General features: G+C 35.7%; 1 protein-coding gene across 7 annotated transcripts in view; it reads left to right on the plus strand.

The window, feature by feature from the left end:
- Positions 1 to 22,815, plus strand: part of NBEA (neurobeachin) — a 642,892-nt gene that overhangs the window by 388,628 nt on the left and 231,449 nt on the right. For all 7 annotated transcript variants that reach the window (XM_070471793.1, XM_070471794.1, XM_070471796.1 and 4 more), the window contains one exon: positions 7,158 to 7,282. In XM_070471793.1, coding sequence (XP_070327894.1) covers positions 7,158 to 7,282 — 125 coding nt within the window. The remainder of the gene's footprint in view (positions 1 to 7,157; positions 7,283 to 22,815) is intronic.

Raw genomic sequence — 22,815 nt, forward strand, 5'->3', positions numbered from 1 at the left:
GTCTGTGAGGATTCCCTAGGCAAGAACACTGGAGTGGGTGGCCTTGTCTTTCTCCAGGAGACCTCCCTGACCCAGGGATCAAACCCATGTCTCTTAAGTCTCCTACACTGGCAGGCGGGTTCTTTACCACTAGTGCCACCAGGGGATCTTTTGATATCAAATTCAAAAACTCATTGCCAAGACAGATGTCAAGGAGCTTACGGCCTGTGTTTCCTTCTAAGAGTTTTATGGTTTCAGGTCTTATGTTTTAAAGCCTTTGACTCATTTTTAGTTAATTTTCATGTATCATGTAAGATTGGTCCATTTTATTCTTTTGCATGTGGCTGTTCAGTTTTCCCAACACCATTTTTCAAAGAGACTATCCTTTCTCCATTGTGTACTCTTGGCTCCTTGGCCATAAATTAACTGAGAAAATAAATATGTCGATTTATTTCTAGGCTCTCTATTCTGTTTCATTAAGTTGTGTGTCTGTTTTTATGTCAATATCGTACTGTCTTGGTTCATATAGCTTTGTAATATAGTTTGAAGTCAAGAAGCATGATGCCTCCAGCTTTGCTATCTCTTTCTCAGGATTGCTTTGTTTATTTGGGCCATTTGTGGTTCCATTACAAATCTTAAGATTCTATGTTCTATTTCTGTGAAAAATACCATTGGAATTTTGGTGGAGATTGCATTGAATCTGTAGATTGCTTTGGATAATATGAACATTTCAATAGAATCAATTCTTTCAATCTGTGAGCATGGAATATAATTCCTTTTTTTTTTTTTTTTTTTGGTCTCTGCTTCAATTTCTTTCTTCAGTGTCTGTTTTCATCATACAGGTCTTTCACCTCTTTGGTTAATTTTATTCCTAGGTATTCTTTTTGGCATAGTTGTGAATGAGGTTTTTCTTAATTTCTCTTTCTGATAGTTCATTAGCTATAGTCATTTTTAACATATGTCTTTGTATAGCTTTTTAGTGTTGCTCTAATTAGGTTGCTAAATGATTCAGTTCAGTTCAGTTCGTCCCTCAGTTGTGTCCAACTCTTTGCAACACCATGGACCACGGCATCCCAGGCCTCCCTGTTCATCACCAATGCCCAGAGTCTACTAACTCATTTCCATTGAGTCAGCGACGCCATCCAATCATCTCATCCTCTGCTGTCCCCTTCTCCTCCAACCTTCAATCTTTCCCAGCATCGGGGTCTTTTCAAATGAGTCAGCTCTTCACATCAGGTGGCCAAAATATTGGAGTTTCAGCCTCAACATCAGTCCTTCCAATGAACACACAGGACTGATCTCCTTTAGGATGGACTTGTTGGATCTCTTTGCACTCCGAGACTCTTGTCTTCTTCAACACCACAGTTCCAAAGCATCAGTGTTTCAGCGCTCAGCTTTCTTTATAGTCCAACTCTCACATCCATACATGACTACTGGAAAAACCATAGCCTTGACGAGATGGGCCTCTGTTGGTAAAGTAATGTCTCTGCTTTTTAATATGCTGTCTAGGTTGGTCATAACTTTCCTTCCAAGGAGTAAGCGTCTTTTAATTTCATGACTGCAGTCACCATCTGCAGTGATTTTGGAGCCCAAGAAAATAAAGTCTGTCACTGTTTCCATTGTTTCCCCATCTAGTTGCCATGAAGTGGTGGGACCAGATGCTGTGATCTTAGTTTTTTGAATGTTAGGCTTTAAGCCAACTTTTTCATTCTCCTCTTTCACTTTCATCAAGAGGCTCTTTAGTTCTTCTTCACTTTCTGCCATAAGGGTGGTGTTTTCTTCATATCTGAGGTTATTGATATTTTTCCCAGCAATCTTGATTCCAGCTTGTGCTTCCTCCAGCCCAGTGTTTCTCATGATGTACTCTGCATGTAAGTTAAATAAGCAGGGGGACAATATACAGCCTTGACATACTCCTTTTCCTATTTGGAACCGGTCTGCTGTTCCATGTCCAGTTCTAACTGTTGCTTCCTGACCTGCATACAGATTTCTCAAGAGGTGGGTCAGGTGGTCTGGTATTCCCATCTCTTTCAGTATTTTCCACAGTATTGTGATCCACAGTCAAAGGCTTTGGCATAGTCAATAAAACAGGAATAGATATTTTTTTGGAACTTGCTTGCTTTTTCAATGATCCAACAGATGTTGACAATTTGATCTCTGGTTCCTCTGCCTTTTCTAAAACCAGCTTAAACATCTGGAAGTTCACGTTTCACGTATTGCTGAAGCCTGGCTTGGAGAATTTGGGGTATTACTTTACTAGCTTGTGAGATGAGTGCAATTGTGTGGTAATTTGAACATTCTTTGGCATTGCCTTTCTTTGGGATTGGAATGAAAACTGACCTTTTCCAGTCCTGTGGCCACTGCTGAGTTTTCCACATCTGCTGGCATATTGAGTGCAGCACTACACAGCATCATCTTTCAGGATTTGAAATAGCTCAACTGGAATTCCATCACCTCCACTACCTTTTGTTCCTAGTGATGCTTCTAAGACCCACTTGACTTCACACTCCAGAATGTCTGGCTCTAGATGAGTGATCACACCATTGTGATTATCTGGGTCATGAAGATCTTTTTTGTACAGTTCTTATGTGTATTCTTGCCACCTCTTCTTAATATCTTCTGCTTCTGTTAGGTCCATACCATTTCTGTCCTTTATTGAGCCCATCTTTGCATGAAATGTTCCCTTGGTATCCCTAATTTTCTTGAAGAGATCTCTAGTCTTTCCCATTGTATTGTTTTCCTCTCTTTCTTTGCACTGATCACTGAGGAAGGCTTTCTTATCTCTCCTCGGTATTCTTTGGAACTCTCCATTCAAATGGGAATATCTTTCCTTTTCTCCTTTGCTTTTCGCTTCCCTTCTTTTCACAGCTATTTGTAAGGCCTCCTCAGAAAGCCTTTTTTTGTGCATTTCTTTTTCTTGGGGATGGTCTTGATCCCTGTCTCCTGTGTAATGTCATGAACCTCCATCCATAGCTCAATAATTAGCTTGCTCTAATTATTACATTCTACATAGCTGATCTCAGTCTACTGGTGGTGTCATTTTACAAGTCCAAGTGAAGTACAGAAATTTTTACATCTCTCTGTGTGTGTGCGTGCACTTAGTTTTGTCAGACTCTTTGCGACCCCATGATCTGTAGCTCACCAGGCTCCTCTGTCCGTGGAATTCTCCAGTCAAGAATGCTGGAGTTGGTTGCCGTTTCCTTCAGGAGATCTTCCTGATTCAGGGGTAAAACTCACGTTCTTTGTGTCTCCTGCTTTGGGAGGCAAGTTCTTTACCAGCTGAGCTATCGGTGAAACCAGATAGCTTTACCCTCCCTCATTTATATTTGTTTTAAACATTACCTCTGTACACAATTCAGGCACAACACTGCCACATCAGGCAGTGTTGTAATTTTTGCTTCAACAACAAAATTGTGTTGTCAATTTTGAGAACACTAGAGGAAAAGTAAAGCCTGTTCTTGCTTCCCTTGTGTTTATGATTGCCATTAGCCATTCTTTTACACTAGTTCTGAGGCTGGCAAATTCTTTTTCATTGTCTGAAAATATTTTCATTTCTTCTTTTTTCCTAAAGCATATTTTCACTGTTTGTAGGATTCTGGGTTGACAGTTCTTTTAGCACATAGCAAAAATTTTACACTTCCCCTGACCACCATAGCTTTGAATTTGAAATATGCTGTCATTCTAATTGCTTTACCTCTATAGGTGAGATGTCATTTTTCTCTGGCTGCCTTTTACATTTTCCTATGTCCTTATTTTTCAGAACTTTAATTACAGCATGTCTTAGCATATATTTCTTTGGGTTTACTATGTTTCTTTGGGTTTATTATGTTCACTCAGCTTCTTAAATCTGTACACATTTATGTTGTGTTTTTCTTTTTTCAAATTTAGGAAGTATTCAGCCATTATTTCTTCAGACTCTGTTTCAGTCCTGCTTTCTTTCTCATCCTCTTCCAGGACTCCAATAACCCAAATGTTAGATGTTGTAATCCATAAATCTCTGAGGCTCTGTTCAATTTTTTTCAGTCTCTTTACTCTCTACTGTTCAGATTGGTTGATTTCTGTTTTCTGGTTAACTAATTTTTTTTTTTCTTCTATCCCCTTCATTCTTCTGTTAAACCCATCTACTAAGGTTTTTATTTTGTTCGCTTTATTTAATAGTTTTTAAATTTTCATTTGGTGCCTCTTTACATCATCTGTTTTATTTATTTATTTGGCTGGAACTGTTTGCTGAGTCTTTCTCTATTTTTTTCTTTCGAGTATGTTCATAATTGCTCACTAAAGCCTAGCCTTTTTCATCATGGCTGATTTAAAATCCTTGTCAGGAAATTCTAATATCCTTGTCATCTCAGCATTGGCATCTATTAATGATCTTTGTACGTTCCATGAGATCTTCCAGATTCATGGTATAGCAAGTAATTCAAAATTGAAATACGTTTTAAATTATTATTTTCTGAGATATTTTTATCTCATTTAACTCTTCTATTTTAGTTGACTTTCTCTTACATTGCTCCACCAGGGCAGGTGGGGAGAATAGCCTCTTCACTCCCAGGTGGAGATAGCAATCTAGGTTCCCCACTTCCCTTCCATTGACATCTAGGGAGTGGGCAATTCTTCATTACTGCTTGCCAGGGGTGGGAGTTCCAGCTCCCCACATGGTGTCCACTGTTGGAGGATGGCCTCATTGCTTTCCGTTAGTAGTAGGAGTCCTGACTCTACTGTGCCTCCTTCCAATACCATCCCATAGGAAAGAGAGAAGGATGCCTCATTCTGTCCACAGGGGAAGGCGATGCAGGCTCTCCACAGGTTCTCCACTGACTCCTTGAGGTGGGGGGGCACCTAGTCAGCAACCAGCAGAGATGAGAGTCGTGGCTCCTATTTCACTTTCTCTGGTATCACCACCCCAGTGTGGATGTGAGGCCGCCCCATTAGACCATCATGAGGTTTCAGATTTACACTCCCCACTCATCCTTTGCTAGTGTGTGTCTATGGGGGGCGTAGCTTCTCTGTGGTGTTTGGCTGGAGTACAGTAATTGTGTTCAAGTTTCCTGTCTTCCTAGGATGCCCTTTTCTTCATCTTTCTGCTAGAGAAACATGCTTTTATGGGGCTTTTCTTTTTTTTTTTTTTTTTGTCTGTACCTGTTGTCCTGTCTGGATTGCTAGCTTCTTTGCCTCCAAATCTAGGGTATCTGAGACAAAAAAATAAAATAGGGAGGAACTCACCACGTTGTTGTTCTCAGGCCCTGTGGTCCTTAACCTGTCCGCCTTCCACGCTCCATTCAGAATTTTGTTATGTTTGTTTTGTATATATGTATCATCCAATTTATTTTTAAGTTATATTGGCAAAAACATCAGATATTAGGTTTCTGCATGTGAAACTGGTTACTTAAATTTAACATACTTTTAAGGAAAATCATTATAGCAAGTGGTCTTCCTCAAACTATTAGAATTAATTTGCATTTGTAGGGATAGAAATTATCCTGTTTTAAATTAATGACAGAGGTACACTATTTGTAATAATTAATCAACAGGTAATCATTATTTTGACAGAAAAACAAATTGTATGTTTAGAAAAACAAGTATATTAAACTATACCTAAAATGATTATAATTTTAATGTTTTTATGTATCCCTTATATTGATATGTTCTTTTACAATTAAGTTATAGAAAAAATTAAATAGCCATAAAATGTAAAATTTTTGTTCTCAATGACTATAATTTTCTGCAGATTTTCAAAGTAACAAAAATTGTTTTAAATTAATTCATTGAATGCTTATTAAAAACATAGTATGTGCCAGACATTGTGCTAGAGAGATAATCATGAGCAAATTGTATAGTTTCTGCCTTAATCAAGCACAGTGTTCTACTATAATAAAATATTAAAAAAAAACTGAAATTGAACCTTCTGTGAAAGCATTTTATATGTTTTTATGAATGGTGATGCTCAGGAAAGTCAGAATGTTGATATTATCTTTTGAGTATATGTCTCCAAGTACTATACAGAGAGAAAAAGACTTTTCAAACAGCAGCATTTATCACTGATGTTTACAAAACTAAATTGAACTTAAAAGTGATGTCGTAACTTGTTCCATCAATATACAACAAATATATTTCAGTTGTTTTCTCTAATATCACGTAGATTTTTAATATTGGTTTAAAGTGTAACATAGTTTAGACAGTGTTACCCAATGATGGCCAAGATTGTTGATGGTTTATATTAGCTGAAAGCTATAAAATCATCCAACGACTCTGTGAGCATTAGAATAATAATTTACCAAGACAATTACCACATACTGGAATTTTTTGCAGCTCTAATTCAGTATTATTAATAATGGATAAAATTGCACTTTTCTCAGGTTGCTGTGGGCAGTAGGGAATTATTTCAATGAATATTTCAGCACATTATTTTAATCATTGTTCCACCAAATCCAAGTGGGCAATATTTCATAGTTCTTAATTCAGTTACTAAGAAACCATGGTCATTAAATTGCAAACTATTTGTAGTGAGGTCAATCCTGTGATTTACAAGCCTTGTTAAAAACAGTGTAAAAGAATGCAAACTGTGCCATTAATACTTGTAATTTGATGCTGCATTTATTCTAAACTCCCAGTGATTAATATTTTTAGTAGAAGAAGGAACATTGTAAGGAAAGCAGACCTGAATGTTATAATGCCTAAAATATGAGAATGTTACTATTTTAAGTTTGTCCATTTGCAGAGGAAACAAGTATACAAATGCAGTTGTAAAACAGAAATATCTCAAAAGTTACCTTATTTTTCCAATAAGACTAGAGAAATAAAGATTTAGTTGTATTCATTATTAAGAATTAAATTTACCATAATATGTAATATATAATGCCATTCACGTTCTTGATGGGTTCAATGTGTGAAAGTCGCTCAGTCATGTCAACTCCTTGCAGCCCCATGGACTATACAGTCCATGGAACTCTCCAGGCCAGAATACTGGAGTGAATAACCTTTTGCTTCTCCAGGGAATCTTCCCATCCCAGGGATTGAACCTAGGTCTCCAGATAATATTTAATCCTAATAAAAAGAAAGTCTGCAAAGCTTTTAAATTTCATTGTATAAACAGTCTGTTAATTCATATAACTTGAAAAAGTGTATTTCCAGTTATACATCATTATTAATAATCATTCTTGTTTTTCATGTTCCATTCTTAGCCAATTGCATGATTTCTGGCGTTTGGATTATTGGGAAGATGATCTTCGTCGAAGGAGACGGTTTGTCCGTAATGCATTTGGCTCCACTCACGCTGAAGCGTTGCTCAAAGCTGCAATCGAGTACGGTGAGTTCCAGTGCCTCTTATGCAGGAATGCTCCTCCGTGTGAGGTGACTCTCTGTGGTTGACAGTTCTTTTTCTTTCAGTACCTTTTCAGGTTCTCCATGTCATAAGTCAAAAATGTTCTACTTTAGTCTACTTTATCGTGCAGCATCATTTAGGTTACACTTAATTAATACAGTATTTCTCCCACTTGATGTATGTTAGACTCTTCAGCTTCTTTGTAATAGATTAGAAGACTTTACATAATTGGTTATTACCCACCATCCTTCTCACACAGCCTAAAACAAGAGTAAAGTCATTTTCCTTTTCAGCATGTTTCAAACTTTGGTCTTTCAGATTTTTTCACTTAAAAAAATTTACTATTGTAACTGTGTATTCAAATTTATATATTTTTGTGTATAATTTGTATGGGTATGTGTACATATGTACACTGTATGAGTATACATGAAATATATATACAAACATGTGTGCTGTTATTTATATACACATATACCTGCACATACTTGAGTATTTAACTGAAATAAATATCTTGTTAATAATCTTACTACATGGCATTCTCTATTTTAACCCTATTCTATTCTATCATTTTCAGTCTAATAAAATAAATCATGCCTCTGTATGCCTGTGTAAGTTCACAATCCTCTAATTGCAAATAAAGTTTGCAATATTTAAACATCCTATATTAAACATAGCATGAGCTATCACACCACAGTAGAATTGCACCCTAAATTGTCCTCTATAAAATGTGCAATAGATAGTAAATATCAAAATTTTTTTTGTAATTTAATCAAAATGCTGCTACTTTAGATTTCTGTCCACCAAAAAGTGTACATAGGGCTATTCTGTCTGTGCACCTAATTTTAAATAGTCTAAGAAATTTAAGTTTGACTGATCATATCACAAATTTTATAAACATGCCCTCAGAAAATACCATAATTGAATACTGTCCATATATTTTTGTTATTAACTACTTTTATTCTCACAGTCACTTGATTTTTGTTTTTTTGTTTTTTGTTTTTTGTTTTATTTGAGAGTAATAAGTGAGCCATGGGGCTTCCCAGGTGGCTCAGTGGTAAAGACGAGGATTCTTTCCCTGATTCAGGAAGATCCCCTGGAGTGGGAAATGGTAACTCACTCCAATATTCTTGCCTGGAAAATCCCATGGCCAGAGAAGCCTGGTGGGCTACAGTCTGTGGGGTCACAAAAGAGTTGAACATTACTTAGTGACAAAACAACACCAACACATGATAGTGAGCCATGTGTTTTAAAATTTACCATAATAATATGTAGCAGAGGATGCCATTCATGTTCTGATAGATTAAATAGAGAAAATATGTAAACTTAATAGAAAGAAAATGTACACAACTTTGAAAATTTATTGTATAAATAGTCTGTGAATTGATATAATTTACCGAGGATCACAACAAAAATAAATATGTGAGGATTCCAGGCTCCTCTGTCAATGGAATTCTCCAGGCAAGAATACTGGAGTGGGTAGCCATTCCCTTCTCCAGGGGACCTTCCTGACCCAGAGATTGAACCCCAGTCTCCTGGACTGCAGGCAGATTCTTTACAGTCTGAGTCACCAGGTAAGCCCCAAAACTAATATACCTAAAATAATACTATACAGTGAAAGTAACTACGGGAGAGACAGTGCTAAATATATATATATATATATATATATATATATATATATATATATATATATATAATAGTTGACTTGTACTATAGGTGATTTCTTTAATCAACTCAAAAAAAAAATCACCTAAGGATTCTGATACCTAAGGATTTAGCACCAATTTAAAATGAGTTGTTACCTTTATGTCCTACAAAAGAAATTCTTAAAAATATCTACTTAAAGTGGCATGCTTTATAATATGAACTTAAAATTTTTAAAACTTCCATTTTATATACATCCATTTAGGCATTTTCATCAATTCATGTTGAATTCATCTCATTTGAAATTAGAAGCATCTAAAAACAATTTGTAATAGAGGTTGGCCTGGCGTGATATTATTAGTGACACTGAGTTGCCAATACCACATTTGTATAGGATTCACATTATACCACATTTGTCATTTTACAGGTTGCTTGTAGAAAGGGTGTTAGAAAAATATTTCTTTTGCTTCTCTATAAAAATGGATGCCTTATTGTGTATATTCAATTTGTAAAATGTCTCTTTTGCTAAACCAGTGTCAAACCTTATCAGAAACAAACTTATTTTTTTATTAACATCTTTTTAAGATTGACTGTCATGTATTTTAGTAATATAGTAACCAATATTAATGTATCTAAACTAAAATATAAAATTCAGATTTTTAAATAAGTGAAAGATATAGGTGATAATAAACATCTGTGTAGTATAAATGTGTCTTAAAATATATAGTGATTTATGAGGGCTTCCCAGGTGGTGCTAGTTGTAAAGAACCTGGCCAGTGTAGGAGACATAAAGAGACGCAGGTTCGATCCCTGGGACAGGAAATCTCCTGGAGGAGGGCCTGGCAACCTACTCCAGTGTTCTTGCCTGGAGAATCCCATGGACAGAGGAGCCTGGTGAGCTACAGTCCGTAGGGTCGCAGAGAGTCAGACGTGACTGAAGCGACTTAGCACAGCATAACACAGTTGTTTATGAATTTTGAATAGTAGATCATTGGCAGTATTCAGAACCTGTCGTCCCTCCTGAGTTGGATTCTTTGATGAAAGGGAAGTAGGGTATGTTTATGCATATTAGAACACAGACCACATGCATGCCGTAAAGCGTTTGGGACCTCTACATCGCACCCGCCAGGTTTACTTTGTGGTCATTCCTGGAGTTAAGGTGGAGTGTGCTACACTGGGGTCAGTCACTCCAGTCGTGTCCAACTCTTTGTGACCCCGTGGACTGTAGTGCACCAGGTTCTCTGTGCATGGGTTTCTCCAGGCATTGAACTCGTGGGATCTTCCCAACCCAGGGACTGAACCCATGGTTCCTGCATTTCCTGCATTGCAGGCAGACTCTTTCACCGCTGAGCCACCTGGGAAGCCCCTAGGATGGATAGTACAAGACAAAAAAGAACTCAATTCTACTTCCAGAAACAGTTCTAGAACACTCCTCTTCAACTTCACATCAGAGGACTTCAGGAAGTGGGTAGAGGGTAGGGAGTAAGGTGAAGTATGGAGGATGTGAAGAGGTGAGTGAAAAGTTCTCCCTGGAGTGATCTGTACCTAGAAGTAGAAAGAGGAATTACAGATGGCCAGGAACATAGTCCTGTGTCTTCTCCCAAACACTTTTGTGCCTTCTAACCTATGTATAAAGTATTTCTTCAGAAGAAATAGGAAGTAAATGTCAGTAATTATTACAAAGCACTTCATTCAATGAAAATAGATGTTGAAAGACTTAATTGAAAACATATTTTGTATATTTTAGAGAAAGCTTTTGTATTCACATTTTCCCAGAACATTCATAAAAGCTAACAAAACTCAGACCATCATCTGGCCACTCTGCCTGCCATTAAACATTTAAATGTGTTTTAAGTACCTGAAAGTCTGGCAGTGTGTAGACTAACATCCAAATGATTTAATGTTTTGGTTTGTGTAGACATAGATGAAGGGTATAAATATAATACAAACCTACAAATTTTGAGAGAGCTTCTAGAACAAGTTGAAATTCAATTATTTCTTCTTCTGTATTAAATAATTGCAGTATTTCAAATTCTGTCTTGAAAGTTAAACATTAAATGCACAGAGAAACTGCTGTAATCTATAGTCAGTTTTGTTTTGATTTTTCTGTTCATCTACATTGTGGCAACAAAATTATTTTAGGAACAAAAGAATATTTTATGACTGGAATGTTAAGTATGGCTACAAGTATTTGAATCAGTGATCTAAGTTTTTAGAATGTTAACCAAGTTGTACAAGCTGAAAGAATAACCTAAAATTATTTCAACAGGGAATATTTACATGGCCATCAGAGCAGTCCCTGAGATTGATCACTGGTCATGTCTCTCTGTTCATGTAGTACACTATGTTTCAAGAATGTGACCCTATATTAATATAATAGAAGTGAAACTGAATTTGCAGAGCTAATGTTTTAATAAATATGTTTTGAATCACTAGAGTTTTCCTTCAATTCAGACATTTTAGATTAAATTAACTTTCGTGTGCTGGGCAGAAACAGCTGCAATTTAAATTTCCTGACATTATTTTTAGGTAATTTATTTGGAGCCACAAAACAAATACATTAGCAATACTTTCTTTTAAATGAACAAATAATCAGAATTGGATATATTTTCAAAGAGACATAAAGGAGAATTATTTCATATTCACTTTGAAAAGTGTTCTCTTCCATTTCATTATTAAAACTTTTGGTTGACCTTTTTCAGTTGGAAAACATCCTTAGCACTGATGGAGTTTTTCATGCTTCTTAGTAATACTAATGAATTGAATAATTTATGAGGTTGTCATGTGCAAAAGATTTGGTGTGATTTGATATACTTTCAGCCTCTGGTGTTGGAATGTGATTAATAAAAACCTAGAGGCATGTAATTTTTTTCCTGGTGTTTAATGTTCTAATTTCATATGTACTCAGTGTACTATTTCAGTATTTTCTAATACTAAAATCTCATTCAAGTGCAAATTTAATTGATTACCAGGAATTTTGCAGACCATAGCAATGGAAGAATATAAGGAAAATATTTTAAACTATAAATTCATCTTTTGATCTGCTAGACTTTCTTCTTCAGGGCAAATTAGCTAGTAAGCAAATGATTGAAATAGGAGTGTTCTATGTATTGCTTGTATATTAAAATAAAACCTAAACTAGACAGATTCTGGCACTGAAAAATTATGCTGTCAAAAAATAGTTAAAATCTTAATAAGTTTGGTTGTCTTGTTGACTGTCAATTATCATTTTGGACTCTGTTTCCCTTCCATGAAATTATAGTGGAACAATGTTTCATCAAAGCTTAAGATCTCAGACTCCCCCATGTCTGTGATCAAAGACGTCATCCTAAATAGATCTGATCAGGCATCGCAGAGGAGGGCAGGCTGCTTTAGCCAGAGGAAAAAAAAACATGGAGCAAAGATGACAAAGTTAATCAGTCATTTCCTTGGCAATAAATAATAAGATATGCTGAGAACTGCAAATGAGAACATCCTTAGGTTCCTCAGAGATGTGTCTGCTTAACACCTGGTTTATCCAAGCTTGTGAAGCCATCATGATATGACCTTGATGAATAAAAAGCAGCTCTGTAATAAATCTGGAATTAAATTAGTTTTGATGGTATATGCATGACTACTGTAAAGTGCTACTAGCAGTCATCAAGAAACAAGAAAAGCACTGAGAATAAAAAAAAGATACTAATGCAGCCACATACAGTTGTTGAAATAGTAACTTCAAATTATCTTACTTCATTTTTTTTTCCTGACTTCAATTTTTGAAGAGTTTACACTTAGAATAGTTGGGAAAGATTATTTGAGTTTTTAACCTAGTGGACTCGATTATTTGTACCATATTGTCTCTAGCAGACATCTTATAATTTTTCATTGATAAGTTCATTTTAGTTGCTGTATTATTAATTAAATCTTCATACCTGAATGAAATAGATGATCTGATTATTGTTAAAATAATTTATTGAAAAATTAATGATGTAACTTTGTATGAGTGAGAGAAAGACATACATGGAATCATCTTTCAGCTTTTTGATGCCAATGCATATTTTAATATAATCTCATCTTTACCTCATGGTTTTATAAGTCTCTTAAAAGAACTAAAGTGGATTATTTAAAAGCTGACTTTTAAAATACGTTTATAAAATACATTTTAAAGTTTTCATATAAGAACATTTTCATGTCAACCAAGGCTTTAACAACTCCCCTGTTTTTATGTTGAAGCTTTAGATGGAAGGCTTTAAACTGACTCAAGAGGAAACAAGTAGCTTCATTCATTTGAAAGCATTTATCAGGTATCTTCCACATGCCATGCATGCACAAAGTACAGGGTTCAGAGGCTGAGACATAGTTTCTGCCTCCTCACAGCACTTAGTTTAGTGTAGTGATTCTCAACAGGGATGGAAGTCAGCCTGTGTTCCTGGTGTCTAAAGGGTAGAGACTAAGATTGCTGCTAAAATACCCAACCATTCACCAGACAGTTCATCAAAAGGACAACAAAATCCAGCTGAAAACATCACCAGTACAAAGGTGAAAATCCTGGTCTAGTGGAAAGAAATAAGCTGTTCTCATAGAGGGAAGTGGTGCTTCATAAAGGAGCAGAAGGAAGATGAATGACTCTGGGGACAGTGGGTTGGAATCAGCTTCACCGAAATAATTGCTCATGAACTGACTTGAGAGAAGGCTAGGAATTTATCAGAAGCATCTGAGTGAATAACAGGAATTTCCAAGACATGGAGGCATAAAAAAGCCTAACTTACTTCTTTGAATGGGATCAATATTTTGCACTTGGTAGTAGCTCACCTGATGAAGTTATCAGAAAGTATTTTGACTTTAGGTAGTTTATATTCTGAGATAAAAGAAAAAAGTTGAGAGCAGGAACCATATCTTTCAACCATTTCATTTAAAGCATTCACATTAATACAATTTAATGTAATTAATTGCTGCTGTTTACTTCAAGGTATCAGTTCAGTTCAGTCGCTCAGTTGTGTCCGACTCTTTGCGACCCCAGTGATCCACAGTATGACAGACCTCCCTGTCCATCACCAACTCCTGGAGTCTACCCAAAACCATGTCCATTGAGTCAGTGATGCCATCCGATCATCTCATCCTCTGTCGTCCCCTTCTCCTCCTGTCCTCACTCTTTCCCAGCATCAGGGTCTTCTCAAATGAGTCAGCTCTTCCCATCAGGTGGCCAAAGTATTGGAGTTTCAGCTTCAACATCAGTCCTTCCAGTGAACACCCAGGACTGATCTCCTTTAGGATGGACTGGTTGGATCCCCTTGCAGTCCAGGGACTCGCAAGAGTCTTCTCCAACACCACAGTTCAAAAGCATCAATTCTTCGGCGCTCAGCTTTCTTTATAGTTCAACATTCACATCCATATATGACTACTGGAATAGTCAGCCATAGCCTTGACTAGACAGACCTTTGTTGGAAAAGTAATGTCTCTGCTTTTTAATATGCTGTCTAGGTTGGTCATAACTTTCCTTCCAAGGAGTAATTGTCTTGGCTGCAGTCACCATCTGCAGTGATTTTGGAGCCCAAGAAAATAAAGTCTGTCACTGTTTCCATTGTTTCCCCATCTAGTTGCCATGAAGTGGTGGGACCAGATGCTGTGATCTTAGTTTTTTGAATGTTAGGCTTTAAGCCAACTTTTTCACTCTCCTCTTTCACTTTCATCAAGAGGCTCTTTAGTTCTTCTTCACTTTCTGCCATAAGGGTGGTGTCATCTGCATTTCTGAGGTTATTAATACTTCTCCCAGCAGTCTTGATTCCAGCTTGTGTTTCTTCCAGCCCAGTGTTTCTCATGATGTACTCTGCATGTAAGTTAAATAAGCAGGGGGACAATATACAGCCTTGACATACTCCTTTTCCTATTTGGAACCAGTCTGTTGTTCCATGTCCAGTTCTAACTGTTGCTTCTGGTCCTGCATACAGATTTCCCAAGAGGCAGGTCAGGTGGTCTGGTATTCCCATCTCTTGAAGAATTTTCCACAGTTTATTGTGATCCACACAGTCAAAGGCTTTGGCATAGTCAATAAAGCAGAAATAGATGTTTTTCTGGAACTCTCTTGCTTTTTTGATGATCCAGTGGATGTTGGCAATTTGATCTCTGGTTCCTCTGCCTTTTCTAAAACCAGCTTCAACATCTGGAAGTTCACGGTTCACATATTGCTGAAGCTTGGTTTGGAGAATTTTGAGCATTACTTTACTAGCATTTGAGATGAGTGCAATTGTGCGATAGTTTGAACATTCTTTGGTATTGCCTTTCTTTGGGATTGGAATGAAAACTGACTTTTTCCAGTCCTGTGGCCACTGCTGAGTTTTCCACATCTGCTGGCATAATGAGTGCAGCACTACACAGCATCAGCTTTTAGGATTTGAAATAGCTCAACTGGAATTCCATCACCTCCACTAGCTTTCTTTGTAGTGATGCCTCCTAAGGCCCACTTGACTTCACATTCCAGGATGTCTGGCTCTAGGTGAGTGTGAGTGATCACACCATCGTGGTTATCTGGGTTGTGAAGATCTTTTTTATACAGTTCTGTGTATTCTTGCCACCTCTTCTTAATATCTTCTGCTTCTGTTAGGTCCATACCATTTCTGTCCTTTATTGAGCCCATCTTTGCATGAAATGTTCTCTTGGTATCTCTAATTTTCTTGAAAAGATCTCTAGTCTTTCCCATTCTATTGTTTTCCTCTATTTCTTTGCATTGATGGCTGAGGAAGGCTTTCTTATCTTTCCTTGCTATTTCAAGGTATACATACAGCATTTTAACACATATATTCATCCTTTTCAATAACCACACTGAAAGCTGACAGTGTATAGAATAGGTCTATAAGTATGGTATTTTCAAATTATGAAATTGTTTTTTTATGTCTGTACTGTATTTCCACCTCGTGAGTCAAAAGTCACCAAAGATAAGGAGCTGGCAAAATTATATCGATAGATCTATTGCTGAGTGGCATGGAACTGCTCGTATTCTTGCCCATATTTTTAGACTAACTTTTATAAAATGTACCCCAAAATTAGATTTATAAATATTAAAATAGAGTGTGATAAATATTTTCATCAAAGTATATTCAAAATATTACACAAACTCAGTGAATAAGGCTGTCTGACTGAATAAATAAATTTTAGTTAGACTTGAAAGGATGAATGGAGAGCTTCCCAAGCCAGTAAGTAGAATGTTGGCAACATGGACAAAGGGACCACACAACACAACATGAATTTTTTGGGAAACAAAAAAATAGTGTGGGGAGACAGGGAAAAGGCTGTTTGCAGCTATACTGTGAAAGAATTTGTCAGCAGAGCATAAGAAGATTTTTATTTGGGAAAATGACAGAGCATAGCAACTAAGTGTCATGCTAACTAATAAATGCTTGTTATTGTTTAGTTGCTAAGTTAGTCCAGCTCTTTTACAACCCCATGGATTGTAGCCCACCAGGCTTTCCTGTCCGTGGGATTTCCCAGGCAGGAATATTGGAGCAAGTTGCCATATCCTTCTCCAGGGGATCTTCTGACCCAGGGATCAAACCTGCATCTCCTGCTTTGGCAGGCAGATTCTTTGCCACTGACCCACCCATGAAGGCTTTAACTAATAAATTTTAGATAGTGCAAAACCTCAATCTAAACAACATTCTTTTCCTAGACAGTGTGTTGCTGTAGATACTTTTGAAATTTTTCCAAGTGCAAGAGTCTCATTGAACATTTCCCCTCACTAAAGTTAACCTGCTGAATTTTGGCCCACTGGTCTAGTCTATCATCCACAGAGGTTTCTCAGTACAGATGAACCGACAATCATTCACAGACTGTGCATTCAATGTCATTTATAGAAACATTATTTAAAATATCTTTGGTGTTTTGAAAAGTATATTAGACAACCTATACCAACACCATCTCTTAACTATCCTATTTTTTTAAAAATTAAAGAATCTATCTGCAGTGCATTCAGTTCCTGGGTCAGGATGATCCCCTGGAGAAGGGAATGGCAACCAACTCCAGCATTCTTGCCTGGAGAATTTCATGGACAGAGGAGCCTGGAGGATGGCTCCAGTCCCTGGGGTTACAAAGAGTCAGGCACGACTGAAGCAAATAAAACTTCCATGTCTCCAAGCCAGTTGCTTATTTATCCAAAACATCTTCTACTCCCATTTCTCATATTTTTAAAGTAAAATATCCACACTGAATTTTATGTAAGGCTTAAGAAAGAAAAGACCCTGATGCTGGGAAAGATTGAAGGCTTGAGGAGAAGAGGACAACAGAGGATGAGATGGTTGGATGGCATCACCGACTCAATGGACATGAATTTGAGTGAACTCTGGGAGTTGGTGATGGACAGGGAGGCCTGGCGTGCTGTTGTCCATGGGGTCACAAAGAGTCGGACGTGACTGAGCAACTGATCTGAAAAAAGAAACACCAAGCTTCATTCCCCAGGTTAATGTCATTCACTGCCAGAGGAAGTCTCCCTATCCTCTCAGCCCCTGTTCAAGATGTCCAGTTCATCTTTTCTTTCATTCCAAGAGTTGCAAAACTTTTCCATTCTGCCACTCATCTGCCATCTACCCCTCTAGGCTCATAGTGAAAAATTTCTTTTGTGTGTTTTCCCCTCCCTTTCATCTTCCCTTCCTTCTTTCCTGAAAATAAACATGATCATTGTAGAAAATCTAGATAATGCTCAAAAAATTTAAAGAAGGGAGGAAAAGGGCACTCAAAGACGACCATGTGAAGATAGCTGCCTTTGCCATTTTGATATACTTATTTCCTGCTGACCTTTTTCTAAGCATACTTTTTAATATAGAGACCAAACACTATGTTATTTATTTAAGAAGTCACAAAGGTGAATAATCCATTATCTCTCTTCTTTGTGCTATTTAGAGGGTCCCAAACTGGCCCAAATTTTCTATATGTTTTAGCATTTTTTCCCCACAAGTGTACCACGTGATTTTTAATGTAATGAAATTCTATTTAAAATATTTTGAAATCACTCTAACTTAATGATTAATCAGAATCCTACCACATAATATTCAGTCTAAAACACAGAGATTCTACATTTATCATCATGTATAAAGTATGGCTTATCAAATTTCCTTTAAAAAGCATAGAGCAGTCTTCTGTGTTCACTCCATTAAGAAGATTGTCAAGTTAGCATGCTACACTTAAATTCGACAATATTTTCTTGCACCTTTTTAATTGCATTTTTTATGTTTAAAAATGCTGTTTATGAATATCCCCTTTGTTGGTCTGCTCTAAGAAATACTGCTTACATATGAATATTTTGAATTAGGAATAAATGAAATTCCGTTTTTGCTGTCAGAACCAAATTGTAAAAATGCACTGCTTGTCTTTGAAAATCAGTATACTCTATTAGCAGGCCTGTCAATATAAAAAGTGCATTCCATTTCCACCTCTTGCTCTAATAACCTTTTCTGTGTTACTCTGAGGCAGTTCACATAATCAGAGTATATTGTCAGCTTACTGGAGTTGGGGAAGCATGAAATGAAAATCACGTTAATATTGATCCAATTCTTTTACTTGCAAGTGTCCTTGATGTCCTTTTCCACAGAGCAATAACTGTTGATGTTAGGTAGCCATTTTCCTTTATTTCTTATAGTCTAGCAAATCGTTTGCAAGCATAACTAATGTGAATAAGAATTTACCACTTAGAAGAATAATCTGTGAACATTCCATCTTAATTAATGCCCATATTGCTAATTCTGCATATTTATCCTGACACTGAAATATTTACTTTGGGCTTTTCAGAGAACAGCCTACTTGCAGATATAAGGTTTATGTCTAGTTTAAAATGATCAAAAGTCTGCACAAGTTACTCATTTCATTAGTAAAAGCACAAAGGATGCTGTACTCTAGTTTTATGTGATACAATGATATGCTAGATGGACCATAAATAGTAGCATCAACTATTAGTTCAGGGAAGGATTACCATTTCTGAGTGAAACTCGTTATAAATTTGAAGCTAGTTTCTTGGTAGTTTTATGGTGGTATAGATAGTATCTATTTTGATTATAAAATATATTCTCTGTCAACAAAAATGAGTTGAAGTAAGAACCATGATTAAATCCAGTGCATTCAGACTAAAATACCCACAACTAAGGAAGGAGTCTAAACTGTCCAGACTTTTTTATCTGTATTTATTAAATGTGGTCAGTAACTTCAGATTTTTTATTTAAAGTCTGTTTGAAACAACAGATGGGAACTGTCTATTTGAATAGAAACAGTCTGTTTCACTTATGAAAGTACATGCTTTCATAAAATAATTTTGTATTGATAAAGCAAGGCTCCTGACTCAGCATCAGATATAAAGGAGAAAAAAAAAGATCCTGAGATTTCCAGTCATTCTTTCCAATAGTGTTTTTATTCAGTGTCACTTTAACAGTCTTCACCATTAGGATTTTTCTGTTACAAAGGCTGTTTTAACTTTAATCCTGTTCTGTACAGGTGAGTATTTTTTCAGTCCTTGGTCTTTAGCAGATCTTTATTTCTCTGTCATCATCATTCATGCTTCTTAAGAAAGGGAATGCTATTTGTACTATAAAGTCAAAGGCAGAATTTAATTTTTAATTTAAATTATTTATGGAGAGAATTATTTATTTTTTTCGTAAATGATTATTACAGTAAAGTTTGTTCTATGTATGTATCTGCTGCTTTTATCTCATATTAAGATTGGCATAAAGTGTTTTTGAGTGATAGTTTTCTCAATACAACAAAAAGCATTTTTTCATCTTTTTTGAAATGTTCAAAATTGTAAACTTCTCAGTAATAGATTAATTCATATGTATTATTGCATAAGATATTACCACCATATCTCATGTAATCAGCTGAGAGGTATATTTATCTTAAATCTTTTCCTTTTAAAGTGGAAATTAAATAATATCATTTAGAGTTACTAAAAGCACTATTCTGTAAAGGTATTTCTTGCTCTGATTTCAACTTTAATGAGAAAAAATAACCTCTATTTTAAAATTTGCCAAAGTATCATATGTCATTAATAGTCCTAGTCCATTTTGTCAAAACACATTTTCCAAGCTAAAAATATTGTGAAATGCTGTATAATGAAAAGAATTTCTTCCCCCAAAATGAATGCCATCTTAAACTGATTTCAAGATGTTTAACATTTTCAAAATGTTAGAATTCCCTGTTATATTTAGATAAAATTAAAATGAGATGAAATTTCCATTCTTTCCATCTCCTTCCAATGATGGAAGAAAATTATTTATTATATGGATCATCTATATAATTATGTAAAATAAATTATGATATCAACTTTGTGGAGAAAGCAGTTTTTTTTCCTTATGTAAGATACTACAAATATTTATATTCTTAAGATGCCTCTATTCAAAATAAAAAACAAATTTTAAATATATTTATACTTATTTTATTTAATAATACCTTTAAGTGAATGATGTGATTATTGAGGGAAAACAATTTTTAATGTAAGCTATTTACACTGTTTTCAACTTTACAAACATTTATTGGTACCTGCCTATATGCTGTCCTTGCTGTCTTCAGGAAGCATCTGGTCTAATGGAGGCATTGAAGGCTCATATTGCCTTGTAATGAATATAAACAGAATATCACAACAGTATGGTGACAGGAAGATTAATCCCAACTGAAGGAAGGGAAACCATTATTGAATAATCAGTATCTGCTGGGTATTGTGCTCATAAAACCTAAGATGCATTTGGTAGCTTATTTGAGTTTTTTGATCCTCACATCAGCCTGCATTTTTTCCCCCTTTGCATAAACCTTAGGCAGCAGTGTTGTAATCAATAAAGCGTTGGTTGTGTTCTTGTTCAGTTTTAAATTAAGGACTTAGTAAACTTTTTTAACACTCTTGTTAGTTTATTTCCTCAACATTTTAACAAAACATTTTAAGAGCTTATTATGGGAGATGTGATAGATGTGGGTTCGATCCCTGGGTCAGAAAGATTTCCTAGAGAAGGAAATGGCAACCCACTCCAGTATTCTTGCCTGGAGAATCCATGGACAGAGGAGCCTGGTGGGCTACAGTCTATAGGGTCACAAAGAGTTGGACACGACTGAGTGACTAACACTGTGTAAATAATATTCACGAATTTAAAAGTATTTCAGCATCCATTGTCTCATTTTAACACTGCAATAATCCTATAAGAGTTCACTTAGTAAATACTTAGTCCTCTTCCAACAGCTTAGGAAACTGAAGTTAGGAGATTGGTCTGGATATTTCTTTAGTATATTCTTAATGGATGCTTACAGGAAAAAAGAAGGAATGAATTGCAAATCACATAGTTCACCTTCCTCATGTATGAGGAAATTGTAAAGGACATAAAGAGAAACGTAACTTAAGTGCTGTACTTTTTCATACTCTTTATGGGGTTCTCAAAGCAAGAATACTGAAATGGTTTGCCATCCCCTTCTCCAGTGGACCACATTTTGTCAGAACTCTCCATCACCAGCTCAGATGGACATGAGTTTGAGCAAGCTCTGGGATTTGGTGATAGATAGGGAAGCCTGGCGTGCTGCAGTCCGTGGAGTCACAAAGAGTCAGACACGACTGAGCGACTGAACTGAACTGAAGTGCTGTACATATAAAATGATTAATATACAGATTATATATTTATTTTCATGTGCTCACTCAACAAATATTTATTGATTGCCACTTTTTTGACACTTGTTGAACTAGAAATAAAAATCTGATTAAGAGTACACCTAAACGAAAAACTTAGGAAAAAATATCAAAAATAACGGTATATTGGGACTATATATAAGATACAAAATGTATGTAGTAAAGAGAGTAACCAAACTGAATCTTGAAGAACAGAGCAGGTGAGCAAATTCCATGTAAGAGAAACTCCACATGTCATACTTAAAGGTTTGAAACAGTGTGGCATGTTTGGTAACAAAAGCTTTCAGCTCTTGGGGAACACAAGGTGTGAAGAGGTCAAATTGGCAAATTAGTGAGATTAAATAAGCAGGGGAGGATCATGAGTTATAGACCATACACTTAAACTGTGCAGATCAAGTAACATCGAGGAGAGGTTCTCACAGCGTAAATATACATAATATAGGTAGGTACATAGGTAGGTAGGTAGGTAGGTAGATACATATATACATCCATGTATTATTTTTAATAAATGAAAATTAAAGACATTTCCAAACTCAATGTAGAACAAGTAATAACTATAATATAAAACTGGTAAGAAAGATGCTACACTAAAATTGGCTTGCTATGAGTTTATATCTTTTCTTTGTGTATTAGCAAAACAGACATGATTTATTGCTTACCTATTATTATAAATTACTTTTTTCCTTATTGGTATAGATATTTTAGAGTTGACTATAGAATAATTCCTTAAACAGAAATAAACTACTGAATAGTACTTTTCTGTACACTAACTGCTTGTGTTTATCAGTAGAAAAAGATATGATGGGAAAATGAAATAATTTATTTGCCTTAATTGTCCAGACTTTCCAGTTAGACATATTCTCTCAATATTATCAAGATAAGTTAATGTGTCTGATTTATTTCTGTATTTTAACTTATACTTGTTTAAGATAACAATGAAACTTTTAAATGATAATTATTATTATATTATAAAAGTAATGCTAGAGTATAGTAACAGCACTAAAACTGAAACATCTTAGTTTTCTTGTTACTTCACTTTTAATATGTATTTTGTTTCATATGGATCCTTATTATCAAGAAAAATATTATGAGAGAGGAGCTTTATTTAGGTTCATGTAATGCCATGTACTATATTAGATAACATCTTCACAAACAGAGCTTTAAGCATATTTACATACTAAGAAATCTAATGTGTATAGGATAGTTTCCGGCATTTGTTATTTGTAATATGATATGAAAAATATTTTAAGTATAATTTTGG

This window comes from Odocoileus virginianus, chromosome 8 (assembly GCF_023699985.2).
Source record: "Odocoileus virginianus isolate 20LAN1187 ecotype Illinois chromosome 8, Ovbor_1.2, whole genome shotgun sequence".
NCBI lineage: Eukaryota > Metazoa > Chordata > Mammalia > Artiodactyla > Cervidae > Odocoileus > Odocoileus virginianus.